The 20,909-nt window shown below is 35.9% G+C and overlaps 1 protein-coding gene across 1 annotated transcript; it reads left to right on the top strand.

Annotated features, from left to right (window-relative positions):
- Positions 1-3,348: 3,348 nt before the first annotated feature.
- On the top strand, positions 3,349-19,017 carry cabp7b (calcium binding protein 7b; the record flags this gene model as incomplete). Its single annotated transcript, XM_079256889.1, has 5 exons — positions 3,349-3,457; positions 17,685-17,828; positions 17,911-18,023; positions 18,633-18,780; positions 18,890-19,017. The coding sequence occupies 5 exons, from the start codon at positions 3,349-3,351 to the stop codon at positions 19,015-19,017; spliced, it is 642 nt and encodes a 213-aa protein (XP_079113015.1).
- Between the last annotated feature and the right edge of the window lie 1,892 nt (positions 19,018-20,909).

Below are 20,909 nucleotides of genomic sequence, written 5' to 3'. Positions count from 1 at the left end.
ACAGAACACCATAACTACTTTAAAAAAGGCTATGAAATTGCTTTACTGCCTCAGCTGTAGGCACAGAATGTACCTAAGAAATCAGAACATAACCAAGCCCCTTTAGATAAAAAGGGTCAACGGGTGTCAGAAAATTAAAGATTAAGATCTTAAAGAGGGAGAAAGTCAGAAAATGCAATCTGATCATGGTGTGAGAAGCTTCCATCTGTGTCTTGGACATCTTATGTGTTGCCAGTTCTTATTGCACTGTTAGAAAGTCTTTTTGTTGGAAATTTCTTCATAGGAAAACATCATGTTGTTTAAAAATTTGGATTAAAAAAATAGTTGATTTTCATATATTTCTGATGATATCTTAAATTGTGTCGGCATGTATAGTCATGGGTGCCAGTAATTTTGACCAAGACAGAATTCTGCCGTCTAATTCCTAGTTAATTAGTGCTGTTTATCGTATCCCTGAAATATGATGATAAGTAGCCCCAGGGTTTAGCTAATTTTCACACTGCCATGGCAGTTTTCCAACTGTATAATAAAATCTCATTAGGAAGGCAAACAGCAGAAGTCACTGAAGCTCAAAAACATGACCTGTTGCACAGCATTGTCACTGTGTAATCTATTAAACACATAGACAGACACTGGTGAAATGTAAGAATAAGACAATGGCATTACAGATGGGTCCTATGCAAATAATACAGGTCACACAGGTAGTATGAAATCAGTCATGTGCAGTGTGTGTGTGTGTGTGTGTGTGTGTGTGTGTGTGTGTGTGTGTGTGTGTGTGTGTGTGTGTGTGTGTGTGTGTGTGTGTGTGAAGGGGGATACCACAAAAAGAGAATAAATCTGGAAAAGAATAATGAAGTCAATTTGTAAATATATTGACAAATGCATAAAGCAATAAATAAAATTATAAATAAATGAGGAAACATATACTGTAGAATTATCAAGACAAATGCCAGAAGTCAGAGCAGAACAGATGAGAATCTGACTATTTTCTTAACAATGTCAAGCAAATCTGGAAGGAAGATCGCTGCTGTCTGTGTTTATCTGTATGAAACTGAGAGGGACAACAGTTAACACTGTTTTTTTACTGATGGTGGGGTGTTAGCATCAGGGAGGGACACCAGACATACACAGAGAGCAGAAGAAAAAAATGACATGCTCTCTTGGAAATATTCTTTATTTGCAAAGAACATTTCTTTATTCTTTTCCATATGTGTGTTGTTATTCTTTTCTCTGTTGCCTCATGTCCAAGCTGTCAATCATCTGCTTTGGGGTTGGGTTTCTTGAAAGCTTAAAATGATGACAGCACACTGTGCTCTCAACCAATAGGATTTCAGCATTTGAAGACTGTGTCCACTACTCTAATGCAGTGATTGTTAAACTGGAGTCCTGGATCCATAGGGGGTTGTGAGATCATTTAAAGAGGTCACCAGATAATTGTAAAGAATATATAACATAATCATTTATCAAATAAATTTGGGCAGTCAAAATTAAACCACTAAGACAAAGATAAATCTCTGAAACTGGCATAATAATTTCTGAACACATTAATGCATATACAACAAAGTTATTACACATACCATATCAGAAATCTGCTTTTGGCATTATCTTAATGAGAGAAGCTGATTTTGGGCATGAAGGTGCCTTGAAACAAAAATGATCATAATCCACAAAAAACTACTTTATCCTTCTTATTTTGGAAGATTGTGACAGTTACATTCACAGGATAGATGCAAGATGTAATCAATCACTTAGACATGAGCTTAGATTATCTTGGAGGCCGTAGCTCAAAAAGTTTTTGAACCACTGCTTTAATGGACCAACTCTTTATTTATTTAATTGTAATCTTCTTCTATTATCCATTTATGAAACTATTTTTGGCTAAAAGTAAGCATTGTAATTACTTAGGTGTCATTCACATTAGACCTGTAATGCCTTGTTCAAGCTTTTGCTCCATCTTTCATAAGACACTGGAATTTGTTGCATTTCCGGTTACAGTAACATTGCTCAGCCGATGATTGTAGGCAGTCATGAATTGGCAAGTTATTTGCATTTAAGGGACAGGATCCTTTTCTCTTTCAAATTTCATTCCAACCTTTGACCCTCGAATGTCTGCTGCATCTGAAGAGTCAATAGCCTAAATACTGAAATCATTTATTTAATGATTTCATGAAAATTATCATAGATGTACTTCTCATAGTAGACAGGAAAGCAGATGAATGACGGCTTGGAAACAAAAAAATAAATTAGGAAAAGAATAATGAAATAGGAGGGAAAAAGAAGTGAATTAAGAATGATGGAAAATAATTTAATGAAAATCAAAGAATATTATGTGAAAAAACAGAAAAACGATTGAAAGATTGATATTTATTCCTCAATATATTTCCTAATTTATTTATGCATGTATTTTATTGTTTTATGCTCTTGTCCGTGTGTTTCCCAGTTTATTTCATTTTCCAGATTTCTTATAATTTGTGGCACTGCTGTCATTCCATACAGACGTGGAGCAGACATCTAGAGAGAGGAGGATCACTGCCTCATACAGTGTGTCTGTATCAGATGAACGGGGGTCACCCAGGATTCCCTTGAAACTGCTCTTCAGGAAAGAAATAAATAAATAAAAACACGTGGCAAGATTTTATTCCCACCCAGCTGTCTGGATGTGATCAGTTTGCTGCTGCTGCTGCTTTACAGTAGCCTCTGCATCCTCGATTTTGCTTTTCAAATCCTTCGTTTATCTTTATAGGAAGATGCCGAAACGGGAAAGAAAAGTGAGTCAGACTGGGGAGCAAGAAGCGTTATAGGAATGAGAAATATCAATGGTGAAATCATTTTTCACGATTTTTGTTTTTGCATTTTTAAAATCATTTTTGCGCTGTGCAAGAATGGCGTTAATCGGTTAATCTGATTAGATTGAAAATAATCTTAATATCGGAATGGTTACTATTACAGCCTCAAACATCGCGGAGACGCACAGCTCAACAGGCTATTAAGAAGTTATATTAAGTTTTATGTCATTATTTTCAAATTGCTGTATCTATTTGCCCTATAGCTTTCCTACAGTAGGTTGCTACAGGCTATGCATTAAAACCAAAGGCTATTTACAGCCAGTCTCTTGGTTCAACACGCCCAGCGTGTTGCTCTTATTTTCAGCATTATCGAAGATATAAAAAAAAACGTACGAACTTTGCAGAGTTTTTTCCCCTCTCTTTCTTCTTTTTCTTTCCATTTTCATCTGCTTGATATTTTTTTCTCTAAAATATCGAGGACAGTAGCCAGCGGTCAGTCTAAACTCCGGAGAGCGAGTCTATATGAAGATCGCGACACAGTTGCTGCTTTTCCCTCGCAGAGATGCCAGTGCGTGCTGTGACCACCAGGTTCATGTACAAGGGACTTTGCACTATCCCAGATGTCCTCTCCTACCGGACTCCTATTACCCTGCCAGAGGACGAGGTGGAAGGTGAGCTTTGTTGGTGTGATTTGTTGTTTACATTGTGTTTTCAACCTGTTGTGAAGTGAGCAGTTGTTGCGCCTGAATAAATGCAAAGGTCCAACAGGAAACCAGCACCCTGGAGAGCTCCGGTCGCTCTGCACTTCTCTTGCTTTTCCCACCAGTATGACTGCATGAAAACTGTTAAATATTCTCTTGATATTAGGTTGTATATATGACAACCCTTATGCTCTGAGACCATGTTTAATTTTCTATATTTTATATATATATTGACTTAAAAATCACTGGCAAGCTCTGCTGAAAACTGATAAATAAATTTAAAAATTAACACCCATTTTCTAGCAACTGTTGAGAGACATATCTGGAGGCTACATTCATGGTACCTGTTAGACATTATTTCCCCTGATCGAAGATGCATGACTGAAGAGTCAGAGAGAAGCTTGCTTAAAATATGTCCAAATGGATTTTTGAGACATGATGTAGAAGTAGTATAATACATCGTTTTACAAATCAATAACATGGAAAATGAATTAATTTGGTGTTTTGATATTATTTCATTTAATCTTGGTTCTATAAAATTTTGCCAGTCAATGTCATATTTTATAAGTACCTAAAGCAGCACATTGGGGCATAAATTGCTATTGTAACTGTGCTGCATAGCTGTTAAAAATGGGGGTTTTGTTTTAGCAAATGGTCTTCACAATTAAAAGGCAAAGTTAGCAGGGTTGGCAACAAAGATGCAAAGACTACAACAAAGAGACTTATCAGATAAGATGTTACATCAGAAAGTCTTTTATGTGAAGGGAAATCCATTTCCCCCTCCTCTGTCTGTTGGTTGTCCAGGACCGCAAGTAGCTGCCTGCCCTTGCTTTGAGACACTCGTTTGACATTGAAAATCCACCATCAGTGCTTACAACATAAATTTTATTAAACGGTTGTCATTGAAAAAGCAAGAACTAGAACAACGGTGAAATAGAGAGACGTTACAAGAAAGCTGTTCCTTCAGAGGTGATACAACTTTACAGGTAATTGAGAATCATTAAATATTCAGAACAGAGTGAGACAAACCATTCAACCATTAATGTGTTTACCCAGAGAAAATTCACTGAGCACGTAATGCACCACTACGTTTACATGGCCTCACACCTCGGCGTAAACAGTGATCTCCTTTTGTCAATGAGCAGCTCTGCTGGCAGGTAAAGTGTGTTTAAGAGCACTTTGCATGTAGTTGATGAGGGAAGGGAGAGTGCTTTAGTTTAACCTCTTCCATTTCCAGATCTTCAGCAAGTCTGAGGTTGTTAATCTGAAAACTCCCTCTTGCCCTTTACGCTACTCCTGCGCCACCTTCGCACCCAATGCAGCAGTGCTGTCTGAAGGAATGTTTTTGGTGAGCGAACAGTGCTGCAGTCCAGTGTTTCCCAAAGAAATCATCAAGCTCCAAGAACCAGCCTATAAATACAGTTTCATCCACAAAATCTTTAATTATTGTGGGGCAGAAGTGCCCCAATTGCTCGGCTCATGTAATTACGTTCCTCTAATCCTATTTATAATAATTTCACTTCCCATGCAAGGTGTGCTATACATCCAGTGTAATTTGGTATGTTAAGAATCAGCTAAGATTTAGTCACTCAATTCAGCTACATGTCAAAACAAGATTATTTAAAGCCTCCAAATGTAATAAAAAGAAACAGCTAAATAACAACTGAATTGCAATGCAGGTCATTATAATTCTGTTAAGATCTCAGAGCACTATTAACTCCTTTCACCACCTTGCAATGGTATTTTTTTTTTCACAAAATCATCCCAATTGAAGTGTTTTAAAATGGTTTGTTTCTTTACCTCTCCATATTGTCTGGCATCTTCTCTTCATCATCATAGATTGCATGGAATAAATGTTCTTTTAATTTAAATTAGCAATGTATACAGAGACAATGACACTGTGCAATTAAATCAGTAGGAATTTCTCTCTGTGACACTGTTGCAGAGACATGCTGAAACACACACTGACAAACACAATACAAGGACAGAAGGACCTTGCATCTTGTGCAAAGAGATACGTCGCACAATAGACGCTAGGTGAAACAAACAGCCTCAGATAAACAAATTAAAGGCGTTAGTTTCACGTGGAGATGAAGGTGTTGTGAATTTTGTCTTGTTATACTGCACCGCCCGTAGGTTACTACGTGATATATTAGATCTAGAAAATGTAATTTCTCATAAACTCCGACATCTGACATCACATCTTTTGAGGTGGGTGTGTTGCTTCTAAGACATACAATGTACTGTTTATCACCTTGCAGCAGTGTAAAGAACAATCTTCTGAGCACGAGTCAGTGGCAGCAGTACCTCATGTCATTACTTATTCATAGAAATCAAGCTTCTCCTCTATTCAGAAAAAAAAGAGAACTGGTTTAAATTAGAATCGTGACGAACGAGGATTAGTAAACTTTCCCAGTCTTTCAGATCAGAAAAAATCGAATTCCCAATTAATTAAGGGGTTAATCAGTCATGAAGTACGAGGTACATGAGGTTATAGAGAGCGTGCCCAGTCAAACTTTTGTAAGCATTAACTTTAAACCATTCTAACGTGCAACACTGTCAGACAAGACGAGTTCTGCTCATCACTTACACCAGATTGGTTGGTTATGTTTTGGCACAAGACTTTATGGCTGCTTGTGGTCAAGGTTTGGCAGTCACTGGCAAGTTAGGGTGGGTCATGCTTTAGTCTGTTTATCTTTGGTTCTCAATGCTTATTTGTTATTTATTTTGACAAATTAGTGTTTTAGGGAGACATCAACATTTAATCAAACAACCCCAAAAAGCTTTGTTTCAGAATTGTGCAAATTAAACTCAGCAAAGTTGCTGAAGTGTTCCAAAGACTTGCAGTGTTGTAGAGTTACGGATAAGCACATGTGTTTAGAGGCTACGTATCCGTACGTCTAACAGTGAGAAGTAAAAGTTAGATTGGAATTAGTAAATGGTAAGCTTAATATTGTAATTGTCTCATATCAGTCCTTATAAAAGAGGCTATTTATTTGCTCCAAGTAAATTTTAAAAGCACAACACTGCAGAAATTGAGGACAACTTCTTAAAGTCGGAATTTCCTGCAGCTGCATTTTTATGAATGGCTTCTAGATTCTGACTTAGACTCATTTGAATAAGCAAATCTCAGTTTAGTATTTTTTAAAACTGACTGATTTGTTTTCTGTGTATGACACAGCAGAGACCTCACTATATGACCTAATTTCTGGAGATTTGTGCAACAGCTGAACCTCCAGAAACCATCATTAAAAAGTTTCATGAGGAAAACAAAAAAAATTTGCATGATAGGAAATAATTGGGAGACATTAATTATTTAATATGAGGCCAATGGCACAGAATAATTTACTGCCTCTTCTAATGCCTACTTTGATTTGAGTGATTTAAATGAATAAATTATGAATTATTATTCCACTGCTATATCCATAACTTAAGCAGTATTACTTTATAAAACCTCCATAATCCTGCTGGCTCCATATCTTTGCTTTATTTAAGCTTTAATTCGTATCATATATGCGTCATCATATCAGCAACCCTAACCTAATTAAATACTAGCTTCAGTGTTTTAACATAATAAATACATCAGGAGCAGGGACAGTAGTGGGGGTCACAAACTTGTGCAAAGCACTGACTGGAAAGGACATTGTCTTTACGGTGCAAGTTTTAGGGAGGCTGATGAAATACTCACAGCTCTTAATGGATCTACACTTTCCAGGGGATGTTGATCGAACAGATGGTTGCCTAGGTGGACTGGGTCACCAGCAAGGCTTCCTGCCCTTTTCTTTGTCCTTGTGCACTTGTCATAAACCCTGACAACTATTGAAACTAATACAAATGTAAAAGTGATTGCAGCTGTCTGTGCAAACACACATAACAAAGCTTGACAAATTCTTCATGTTAACTTGATTCATTGTAGTTGTAATTCAGTATCCCTTCAAAATTAAAGCACTGAGGATAAAAGCACTCTCACTTTATTAAAAAGGTCATTATTTCATTATGAGTTGCTTAAAAGCCCCTGAAAACCTTTTACACTGTTTATTTTAATGGAATAACACATTTAATTGAAATAAAAAATATAATAGCTCATGTATTGGAGGAGTTCCCCCACGCAGCAGTGTGAAATCTGCTTGCTGAAAGTGGACGTCATTCCTTGCCAAGTGTCTCCCCGTTTAATGAGCACTATATTAGAAGCCAGTGCCAAGTTCTGCTCATTAAGCTTGACCAACTGGAATAACTGAATATACCCATGATAATTGGATTAACGTATGGTAAAATTTCTTCTTTTCACAGAATAATAATACAATAACATACCACAAAATTTAAACAACTTGTAAGATCATGTGATAAAAAGTACATTATACTGTGAGAGGTATTAGATCAACCTAGAGGTGAAATGTGTCTAAGAAATACCATTTATTATCTTGCATTTAAATACAGAGGGATGATCTGTACTTTATATATTTCGGCACCAATGTTTTATACAGTGGTTAGACTCCAGCCAGCCAGCCATTTTCTTAACACAACCAATTCAGGGTCGTGAGAAGCTGGTGCCTATCCCAGCACTCACTGGGGTAGCGGCAGGGTACACTCTGGACAGGTCACCAGTGTGGTTATACTCATATTGTGAATCAAATATCACACTTTATATAAACCAAATTGTGATGAACATCCCTTTATTAAAAATGAAGCTGATACTACAATATTAAAATGACTTAAACATGGCCCATAACTTGCATTAAACAGGCACTGTAAACCTCACTTGTGTCAACATAGATAAGACCCTCGTTTTATGGCTGAGCAGTCGTGACTTTCCAGCATTTGTACTCTTGGAGGTCTCTGTGAGCTTGTATCACTCCTTGGTGCATTGCTGACAGAGGACGTGAACAATATTTATAGTTCACAGCCAGCAGGAGAATCCCCCAGACATAAAGTGCTGTAGTGGAGTGTAGACCATCTTCCACTTTGTATGCAAAGCTGTCCTCTTTTGGGCTTAGAAATGCAGTGCAGCAAAACTACAAGTTGACAAATATACAGTATGTGTGTGTTGAGAGTTAATCCAAATATGTTCATTTATAGTAACTTTTGCAATTTCTGTCCATCTGTGTTATAGTGAAGGCAGGTACAAGTATATAATTGCCAATTGACAAAATCAAGTGTTTGAATCTGCAGGCTTGACATCTCATGCAGCATCTTTGCAATGACTCGCCTACTGTGTGCAGTTAAAGACACACACATATTTGACTTTCCCTATGTTGATGCCTTATCATAATGAGTTTGCAAACAGCCACAAATAAAATATCAATTCAAGAAAACATGACTGGTTTTCAGATAAAAAAATATAAATTCTATCAGTGTTATTGTACTGCACCAATGAGGCTTGACAACAGCTGTAACTCATGTTATCAATAGGATCAAGTTACAAACTATGACAGATACACTGAAGGAGTTGTATCACATCGGCATATAGCAATTCCCCTTGAGGAGATGTCATATTCTGGATAGCAGCATTTATATTATTTTTGTCTATTTTTGAATCACCTCTGCTGAAAATTTATCATGGAACTCCTGAGAATTATGTTAAGGGATATCAGTTTTCCTATACAGCTAAACATAACAGAACAGCACACGGGTGAGTCAACAAAACACCGACAGAAAACTCCAATCTGGTTTGCCTGTCTTTTCTCATTCAAAACAGTAACAGCTGTTAAATCATTTTCCCTGAAGGAAGATGTGACATGTGAGTTGTAAACATGATTTCAACTCTGCCTACAAAGCACAGCAGGTAGTGACTGTAAATAGTTTTTGACAGCAGTAGCTGTTTTAGCTGCAGGGGTTGTGGAACATCCTCTTTCTGTCTTCTTCTCCCACACTGCATATTTGTTATACGTGTACACAACAAATGCACAATGCATCTGTAGTCACATAAAATATAAGAAGTGAATCTCTGATGTGAAGTAATTTAGATTTTTTAGATTATATCCTTTGATATCTTTGTGTATTTGTCTTGTGTAAAGAATATTTTCAGAATATTTTTTTAACAAGATCCAGATACATATCAACATTTCTTAGAAGTTTAAGGAAACGTTTAGGGGAAAAAAAACCCCTCCTCAGATAAATGTAAGACACCAATATTTTAAAGTTATTGGAGAACATGAAGTGGGTTTAATCAGGATATTCATTGTCACATACAAAGGTAATACCAGCAGACCACTGATTTCCAAGTATCATTCACTGTTACAATCAGATAAGGGTCTCTTCTAACTAATTGATTAATCAAGGTGGAAAAAAATAAGCAAGTTTTAAATTAAAAGAAGATGACAAGGTGAACATATTCAAGACATACTCAACTCCTATCAGGTTCATAGATTGAATTTACCTATACTTCAAGATGTTTATCATTTCACTCGCAAACCAATTATAATAAAGATAATGTAGATGTGGGCAGTCTCATCGTATTTTGGGAATATAGTAACAAAGAGCAAATTAATAACCGGCTTGATTTTTATTAATGTTATTTACCTGGGAAACATTTCTCATAGTTTGAAAAAGCAGGTTGTATAAAATCAAACATTTCCTGGTAAATGTGCAAAAGCAATAATGAGAAAAACCTGAACCAAAAGCCGCTTTAAATTCCTCAACAGTTCGACATTGTTAAAAAAAAATTTGTGGGATGATACATTTTACTTTAGTTTAAAAAAAAAAAGGGATGTGAAAAATATATTAAAAATTAAGCATTTTCCTCCCTTTTGTTGGTTTTATTGTATTCAATGTCTACTTTATTACCAGCTGAAATATGGTACAGATATTATTTATGCATAATGTAATTTCTAGGACTTAAAGTATCAATCATGGTCAAAAGGAAAACTCTAGATTTCTAGATGTTTTACAACTCAAACCAACTTGCTTGTGAGCATACTGTTGTAATAGTTCAAGATGATGTGGCCCATTAATAAAAAAAAATGGCCGCTGCACGTTAACTGGATTTTGTCTGCTATCGCCTGGAGAGTTCTGTTAGATACACCAGATTAGCTTCTGTATAGAAATGTACGTTCTTGCCACACAGCATTTGGACAGTCTGCCTTTACTTTTAAAGCCATCACACAGTGGGATGCACTAAGTGACAACACAAAGAGCTGCAGCTCAATAAACTTTTACATTTTAGTTGAAACTGTTTTTAAAAACCAGCCAAATCAGTAAAAGCTGACTTATGTCATTCTTAATTTTAACTTTGTATATTTTCATATAGTGCTGAATGAATGTGTGTTTGTGTCAGGGTGGGTTTTAACCATAAATGATTTGTTTATGGTGTTTTGTTTGCCTCGCCAGGGGACTGAAGATGTAAATTAGCCTAAAGGTACAATGCATCAAATGTCAACATTAATGTTTAAAATTCTACATTGCTGATCATAAATAAAACTCTATAAATAATATTTTTAAAAAGCATGCAACTTCCTCTCTGTCTCCTGACCTCTGAATGTGAAATCTCATGTTGTTATAAAAGGGTACAGATGTGAGGATCTCTTTTTCTGAAAAGAAGAAGAAATGCTTTAATTTACGTTCCTTTCATCCAAGCAATTGGCTACTTCTTTCACCAACACAAAGTGCCCCATTTGATCAAAAAGAGCAATTAGCAGGAAGGCTCGAGTCTCCGTGTACTATAAAGGGATATTCAGTTTGTGAATTTGACTGGACGCATAAAAGTGAAGCTAAATTCGGTTTTGAGTCACATTCTGAAAATCTGTTAGAAATCATGATGAATTTTACATCATATATTTAACGATATATTGGCTTTTGAGTGAGGTTATGTCCATGCAGTAAGTTAGAATGCCAATGAGTGTCTGCTGTTATTCTCTCTGTTAATTTCCTATGGAGACAGGAGGCTTCTTCATCTACCTCCTGCTGTAGCAAATCTATCATCGTATTGCTCAGTGTCATGATCATCAGTGAAGGTGAGGAGGGTTTTTCCAATGAACTGGACAATCCCAGTATGGTGCACTTTGTGGTTATAGATGTTTTTCCTCAAGTCTAATGATGTTTCTGTTTGTTTGGTGAGCAGTCACTACTAGTGTCTCCCAAATCTTTAATATTTCTACTTTAGGTACTTTGTTATCTGTCATCTTTCCTGTTTAACTAGTCTGTTTATCAGTAGTTAATGCAAGGGAGCCCAGCTCTGGTCGTTGAGGGCCACAATTTTGCAGGTTTACCATGTATCTCTGTTCTAACACACTTGACTAAAACTAATCACTCATTGTGCAGAACTGTATTGGCTGTTGGATCCATTTAATGGAAGCCAGGTGTGTTGGATCAGAGGAACATTAAAAATCTGCAGGACAGTGGCCCTTGAGGACCAACTTTGGGCATCCCTGAACATATTGAGCATCTACAGGTTATACTCGGCATAAAAGGACTGCCAAAGTGGATGTGGAGATTGTAACAACCAGCTACTTGCTGTTAACATAGTTTTCTGTAGTGCTATTACGAATCTTAAACATTTTCTAACAGGAACCTTAAGGAACTAAATTATTTCTTAATCAACTGGTTGCCCATGTTACCATGCATAAAAGAGAAAAAAAATAGCATTTCTTTCTGCTTGGTTACAATATAACTTGTAATGAAATTGCATTTTGGGGGGTTTGTGTTAAGTAATCAACAAAAAACTAATAGCAAGTAGATTCTGTAACTTTTTTTAAAGTGTGATGCAGGAAGATCAGTCTCCCAGAGAGATCCCAGTCTCAAATATTTGAAAGACTGAAACTGGTCAGTTGTCAAGATTTTGGCTCTACTTAGCCTTGTACAACATTCCTTCATTGCCTCCCTGCTTCAGTCAAGGACAGAGTCCCACATCATGATTCACTTTGGAACTGTTGTCAGGATAAAAAGAGTAATAGGGAAAAAAAAAAAAAAAAAGGATATATATTGTCTTGTCTCACAGAGCTTTAAAACTGAGTTACTGAATTAAAAAAGATATGATCAGTTGAATCAAAGTGGCTTCAAAATGCTCAAAAGTCATAAACTAACCTAGTAAATTTTCTGTGCTCATGCACTGACTACATAGTCCAGGGCAGGGAAGAAGTTGCTGCTGTGTGAGCATTGTTTTAAGAATAATGTACCGACTTTTAGCTGGTACATCATTGGCCTTGCACCATCTTGTCTACTCAAATGGCAGACTGCAGACAGATTTTTAAAAAGAGAGAAGAAAAGGAAGAAACATTCACCCTCTCTGAGTTATAGGGAAAAGATAAGCAGCCCATTCAACAGTCCCAGTTTGATTTGTTCCTTCCAATGCTACTGTAGTTATATAGGAGTCCAACACACTCTAAGCAGTAATATGAGCTAATATCAACTTTCCATAATTTTTTTTTCTAGTCAATGAAAATGATATGCTATTCCAACTATAAAACACAAAATCATGAATCTTACATTTTTTCACAGTCAGTATTGTCTTCAAAGACACTCGCAGGGAATATTATCTGTAAATTCAAGGAACCTCAATGTTAGTGAAGAAGTCAACAGGCCAGAAAGGTTTATGAACTCACAGATACTGGTTTCTATTTAGAAATCAAACATCAATAAGATGTTGCTGGATTAAATCATTTAAAGTATAGTGTAGTGAGTTTTACTTGATCCACAAGATAGTCAGTACATATAAACCAATTTGGTTAGGGTTCAGGCTTCATTATGCTGGACAAGGCACATTGGCTCTGACCAGATGGCATTCAGCAGCTCCAACCAAAGTCAACATGGTGGCTCCGAAAGAGGTCACTGTTGATGCTAGTAGCATCATTTATAAAGATAAGAGAATATTTATTCTTTAAAAGAAGAATCACTCTTCCTCAACTAAAACTATGCCATCTCTTGATTTACCTGCTGGCCCTGACAACACAGTGATAGCAAGGATTTTACAGTCAAATCACCGAGTGGTTTAAGTTTTCTTTCAAAAGTAAATGGCAGGGGGAAAAAAAGCTTCAAACCTTCTGATGAGAGTCTTTCTTAAGAGCCATTCATGTAAACAAAAACAATGTTATGATACTTGGAAGTAAATAAACTGCATTTTCTCTTAGCAGACATATTTTAGCCTCTTAATTAAGAGCTGACAGAACAGTAAGACCATTACAAAATGTAAGTTAAAATAGATCATTTTTGCTACTTTGTTACAAAAAGACACATTTAGGATATGTGTGATGGACAACAGCATCATATTTTTAGTTGGTCATATCAGTCTCCTCCTGCTCATCTGGCTGCAAATCCATGACTGGGGATTTCCCATGTAATTTAGGTACTGGAGCTTCAGTGGCTTTTCTACTTGTGCCAGTCACACTGACCCTCTGCCAGTATACAGCCGTGAACCTCTTGGCAAAAGCTTTTGACACAAACCATTTTGATGGATGTTTTTTGCAGCACCAACACCCAACATGAATCGATCTGTCAGATGTTCAGAAAGGTCAGAGGGATGTGTTAGATGTTAAGTTCAGATTTACTTACTGTAAAAGGTCAGGCTTTTCTAGGATGGCAAAAAAAAGATGTGTGTTTAACACACTTCTGATGAAGAATATAAAACAATGTAATGTACATATGCTAGATTTTTATCTTTTATTTCAGTTTTTCATGAGAATAAAATCTCATTTTAGCTTCTTTTACCTGTTGGTGATCAGAAGGGCATTTTAACTGCATTTTAACAGTTTCAGTATGTTGCAACAATTGTGGTTATCAGGTTAATAATATCTTTCTGAAATATTAAAACTCTCATCTGCTGCTCAAGTCCTCACAAAGACCAAGAAATTAGATCATATAACTCCAGTCCTCTGATCTTTTCCTGGATCTTCTGGTTTATGAACCAACCAGATCCCTCAGGTCATCAGGGTCAAATCAACTCTCTGTTCCCAGAGTCAGAACTAAATATGAAGATGCAGCGTTCAGTTTTGATGCTTCTCACATGTGAAACAAACTTGCAGAAAACTGCAGATCTGCTGAAACTCTTTTTAAAAAATGTTTCTATTTGCTGCCTTCTACCAAAAAAAAGATAATTCCTCACACTAACCTTTATTTAATGTATTTTATCTTCTGTATTTAATTTTTTTCTGTTTTTAATTAATTTCTTTTTTCTTTTTCGTGTTTGATTTCATTGTAATATTTCATGCCTTTTGTTCCCTCTGTGATGTTTTAATGTGTTATGGAAAGCACTTTGAATTGTATTTGAAATGTGCTATACAAATAAACATGCCGTGCCTTATCTGCAGATGCACGGATAAAAGTGAAACGTTTAGTCATGTAGACCTTGATTTCTTACTGCTCTAGGGGAAATGCTGATGCAATTTTTCTCTTTAAGATTCAGTGATTAGTTGCAGTGCAAGTGACCTGGCCTTGGCTTTAGATAACTGAGCTGTTGCACCATCGCAGCACCACAAGGTTACTTAGATTTTCTGATCAAGGACAAAATCAAAGCTGAGTGTGTTAAATATTTTCAGCACACTGAAAGCTCATTTTTAGAGGGTTTGCTGTTCTCTATTAGTATTTTTTGTTTTATTACAGGAATTTGTGCATTGTTTATTCATGCATTGTTTTTTACAGGTTTATAATTACAAATTTACAATTATTTTATATTATAGTCTTGCAGACAGATGTCCAATAGAAGTAGAGCGAAATCACATTATTTATAAAAACACTTCATCCAGTCTTTAGATGTGTATTATTATGTTAATGTGTCTGCCGATTACATTCTTTACAAAAGCTGAGCTTCAAAATATGAGAACAAATTGAAATATGTACATCACTTGGTCTTTATGTTTGTCAAATTTTAAATTTGTGTTTTCTGTGGAGAAGAAAAATTACACATATACAAGTTAGACATTAAGATGGGTGGATGTAAATAATAAAGGAGAGAACATATAAAAATTTTCAGCATCAGATGTAGATAGCTGCATTGAACCTCTGTCAAGAGTATAAACCAAAACTCATCTTTTATTTTTCAAGATAGTAAACACAAACTTGCATCCTTCTTGAGAACCCCTACCAATTTTTTTCCTTAATCCGCTCAAGGAAAGCTATCAGTAGTCCAGCCACTGCTCAGCTGGTTCGGTGAATTCATTATTTGTCACTGGCACCAGAGGTCATGACACAGAATCAAGGATGGTACTGAGAGAAGATAACAGAACTAAGGCAGCACTGCTGGCTGTAATTTGAACAAATATGCTGTGTCTCATACGTTAGGTTATGGTCAAAACTGTCCCTTGACCAGAAAGACCTCAATTTTCTCTCCTATTGTAACCTCTTTTTTCATTACATGATTACAGAGCAGTTACATTACAATCTACAATCTATCACTTATTATCTATACTTATTCATGTACACAAGAGAAATTACTAGTGCTTGTCTATGTGTGCACCGCATGCAAATTGTGTTTGCAAAGTCACATAAGTGCATGTAAGTTAGTTCTTGACAACAGAAGGACTTTATATAGCCATTATTTAAGTGAAGCACGCCATTGAGGCAAAAGTCCTGTAAAGATCATGACTGCGGGGTAAAGAAACAAGATGATTATAGCTCATCTTGATGTATGATGTTATAGAAGATTGGATCTTGCATGAAGATTGGATTTTACGTCAGTTTCACATTTTACAGAATGGTTTGTTTTACTCTGATAAATTACCAAGGTTATGTATGAGCCCACTGCTGGTTTCTGGTTTTTTTATTTTTTTTTACCGATTCAAATATTGATGCCAAAGTAATGCCATTTCAAGTTATTTCTTGATTTATCCAAAGAAATAGTTATTATTGATTCTTCACGTGTTTGAGATTCTACATGAAAAAAAAAGCATAGATGTTTCTGCTTTTGATGTGCAACTGCTCTTCAAACAGAATACCAAGAAGCAGAGTGATGACAGGAGCCAAATAGTCATTTTTGCTGATTGTTTACCCAAATTGGCTCCCAAACCATAGAGGTAGATGGCTACCCTTTCAGAGTCTGGCGCTGCTGGAGTTTTTCCTTTCCCCTGTCGCTCACCACACACTGCCTGCTCAGGATGGGGGTTGAATCAAACAGATGTAACATGTTGGTTTCCTTACGAAGCCTAACTTTATTTAATTTTCTCATGTTATTATACAATATGAATCATATAATCAATTTTTTCCGAATTAAACAATAGTTTGACCATTTTAGATTTGATTAGAATGTTATTTAGATTGATATTTAAAAGTGCCTGAATGCCTGAGTGAATTAGATTGAATTAAAAATAGCATTTAATACAAACAATGCTGTAGTCATGACTATGGGTATGCTCACTCCAAAGTTACATATATTCATGATATTGGCAATACAAGGGATCCTCATAAGATAATTACAGGTGGAAATATTTTTCACATGTATCTATAAATAAACTGTTGAATCACTTGTAGTTTTTGTAACAACAAGGAACTTTTATAAGCTCACAAGGGTTGGGCACTTTGTGTGCATCAAGCAGAAACAAATTAAAGTCTTTGAAAAAAATCTATGATATTGCAGCTGAGGAAAATGTCACACCATTGGCACAGAACTGGAATTTGTATTGAGCTGTCACATACACAAACCTCTCTATCAATAGTTATAAAAAATTAAACTGCAATTAATATATCTCCATCCTCGCTGCTCAGACTGTAAACTGCAGTCTGTCGTTCTCTGTACTGCTGAAACTATCAAACTCTTCTGGTTTTTTGTTTTTTTTTCTTTTTTTTGTTGTTATTATTATTATTATTATTGTTATTATTATTATTATAGAAATATATTATGTTTATAATCAAAATTCTATAACGTTATCTACAATAAGAACAAAGGAGCAACAAAGGTATGAATTACAGCTTCTTTTTTATACATACTGGTGAGCATTATCAGATATATGTTGGAGGTATTCAAATGAAACTAGCATTTTCTCCTGCAGTGAAGGAAGGTTGTGAATCACTCATCCTTGAAACATTCAGATGTGCTTTACAACACAACCATCTAAGAAAGAGGGATTAGTCTTTTTTAACTATGACCAAGAGTTACTGTTTGAAATTTTCCACAAACATATCCATAAGCTGTTTTAAGCTAGTTTAAACTCTGCATATAAACTCTCCCCACATATTTCACACCAACTTGTTTAACTTAGCAAGTCTTCGAACAGAGTGAAAGTGAAAACGATAACACTGTAAACATGCTCGTTCCATGCCTCTTTCCTCTCCACAGAGATTCGTGAGGCTTTTAAAGTGTTTGACAGAGATGGGAACGGTTTTATCTCAAAGCAGGAATTGGGGATGGCCATGCGTTCACTGGGCTACATGCCCAACGAGGTTGAGCTGGAGGTTATAATCCAAAGACTTGACATGGATGGTATGTCTTACTCTCACTCTGCGGCACATATTGCGACAGATGAGCTCTGTGGTGATGTTTGCATTTCTGTATGTTTCATCAGGTGATGGACAGGTTGGCTTTGAAGAATTTGTCACATTGCTTGGTCCCAAACTTTCTGCTGCTGGAATGCCTGATAAGTTCCACGGAGCAGACTTTGATTCGGTGTTTTGGAAGGTAGACGTCAATATCGTAATGAAAGCATAATTATTCATTTATCATCAGTTCAGTTTTCCCTTTTTGAAAAGGCTTTATGAAACCACACTACTAGAAATATTATTTTGTAGCTGACACTCTGTAAAAGATAATAACAATGTGTCTGATAGTATATCTATTCCTTGCCTTTCATTTTATTATCAATGATCATTTTGACGCCTGATTTCATGATAGAATATTAAGCTTTATTTTATTTTAAGAATAGACAATGCACACATGTAAAAAAAAAAAACCATCATGTAAATATGGCAGAAATTATAGGTAATAAATAGTGATGGAAAAATGAATTGATTCATTTTAACAAGCATAACTCTCCAAATTATTACATCATTGTTTATTTAGAAACTCTTTCATAAATTTAGGTAATGAATTGAGAGATGGGATGTTCCTCTATCCTGTTTATTTTGTTCCAGGTTTGTCTTGCTTTATCAAGGCTAAATGCAAAAAGGCTCATTATCTGTTCTTCTGTTTATTGCTGACCTGCAGCTTCTGTGCATCGCTGCGGGATGTTGAGGGGGAAGTTTTTCCCTTTGCCAATTAAAACTTTCTCTATGTATGTTGTGTTCCCAGTGCGACATGCAAAAACTGACTGTGGATGAGCTTAAAAGATTGCTGTACGATACTTTCCGTGACCACCTCACTATGAAAGACATTGAGAACATCATTATGACTGAGGAGAACCACCTGAACAGCCCAGAGTCTCATGTAGACATTGACAGTATGTTTCAGAGTTTTTAACTGATTCCTGTTCATTCAGACATGTTTTAAACCTCATTCAGACTCACAGGCAAGATAATGTCTTTTCTGTTTTCTATATTTCTCCACAGCAAGCCCAACACAGCAGGAAAAGCACACATGTGTGCGAAAAAGCCTGATTTGTGCCTTCGCTATTGCATTCATCATCAGCGTCATGCTTATTGCAGCAAATCAAATGCTCCGCAGAGGGATGAAGTAAATAACTCCTACCAGCGGGAGACAATGGGATCTAAGGACAGAGTATAAAAAAAGTCAATTTTCATTTTTGTGCTTTTTTCCACAGCTGAGGATGCATCAGAGCTTGTCAGTTTAACTGATGCAACAATGTCACATGGTGGTTGTGTATGAACACATATCATAGCAACAGATGGTAAAAAGACAGAATGACCGAAAAGCATTTTAAGGGCTGATTAGTATCAGAAAGAGGTTTTCTAAAAAAAAAAAAAAAAAACAGAAAGCTGAATGTAAGATTTCGATACTTCAGTTGACAGCTTGTTCAGTGAGGATAACTTTGCTGTTAGAAAACATTCAGTGTAGATTTGCAAACCTTGACATGTGGAATGCAAAAAATTAAAAAAGACAAACGATAGTAATAAAGCAATACAAAAGTGGGCTCCAGGTTCATACTATTCATTCTCATTCGCTACTTTAAACCGCAAGAAACAGTTACTGAGCCTGTATATTTTTGTCTTTTGTGTGTCTGTTTATTATAATGTGTCAATATTTTCACAACACTACAGTTCAAGTTTGACAGACTTTGCAATGTATCATCTTGGTTCTACATCTTAACAAAACAACGTACATAATTCAAAACACAAACCTGGATCAACCATAGCTTTAAGGACGGTATAGTTTGTCTGTTGGTGGGCCAGCTTCGGCTGGACAAGCTCAGTGAAACAGGTTTTAAGAGCTCAACAAATAATTAAAAATTTCAGTATTAAATGTCACATTGCTTGGTCACACAGGATGTTTTACTAAAACATTTGCACATATTTTCCAGTTAATCTGATGATGCTCTGATTTTACCTGTGAATCTATGAGGTTGTTGTTTTGGGGTAGAGTTACTGACATGTCATGACAAGTGCTACAGGGATCACCAGGTCATCTAATTGTGAAGTCACATATAGCCAGCTCCAAGAAGGTGCTTGTCAGATGCACTGACTTACTGCTTACATGAAATGCAACATACAGACAAAAAAAAAATGTTCATTTGATTCTTTGTGGCACTGTGGTATTATCTGCAAAAGTTTCTGACTCAACCTTACCAGCTGCCTGAAGCAACTCCAGAAACTTTGGAAAGTCTTAAATCTTTCAACTTTATAGTTTGACCAATATCTTTCAGCTTGTGGCTTACTTTGTGGTTATCAAACATCATAAAACATTCCTGTAGAACAAGGAAAATGCAAAACATCCAAACACTTTTTGAATTTGGGAGATTTAAGAATTTAGGGGCAGAGTGAGTCCTATTTGATTGTAAAATAAACTAAATTCAACTAACTATCCTACTTATTTCTCTAAGTGCCAATTGTTTAATATGCTGATTCGAATTATTAGTTGTTTTGCTATTTTTCTGTCATACTTGTTGTTTTAAAATCTGTGTTGTTGTTGGATGTTTTATAAAGACCCAACAAAGGCCACAATGACACATGTTAGTCAGATAACAAAATTGTTGAAGTTTTGTCCTTTAGTTATTGCCAAATTGTACCCAGTTCATCTTGTTCTAGCTTAAAGGCACATTTTATTTTAAAGGATAGAAAAACCCAACAAGTGAATAAAGTAGTGAATGAGCACAGGAGAAATTTTGAAAAGCACTTTTAAAATTGGTGGTTGTGGAGACTTGCAGACCTTTTACCATGTCAACATATAAATAAATAAACCACACAATCCTTCTCTAAAGATGTCCCATTTCCTCAGAATTAATTACACTGGTTTAAATCTCTGAGGAAGATTTCTTGGCTTGGCAACTTGGAATCACTTTCTAAATCAAACAAGTGTTTTGATAGTTAATATGACAACAGCTTTATTCTTTGGAACTAAATTGAGTGAGCAACGAAGTCTACTTTACAGAAAGAAATCACAAAACCCCTTAAA

This window comes from Telmatherina bonti, assembly GCF_933228915.1.
Source record: "Telmatherina bonti genome assembly, chromosome: 17".
Taxonomy (NCBI): domain Eukaryota; kingdom Metazoa; phylum Chordata; class Actinopteri; order Atheriniformes; family Telmatherinidae; genus Telmatherina; species Telmatherina bonti.
Note: the sequence above shows the minus strand (reverse complement) of the source record. Positions and strands in the feature narration are given on the sequence as shown.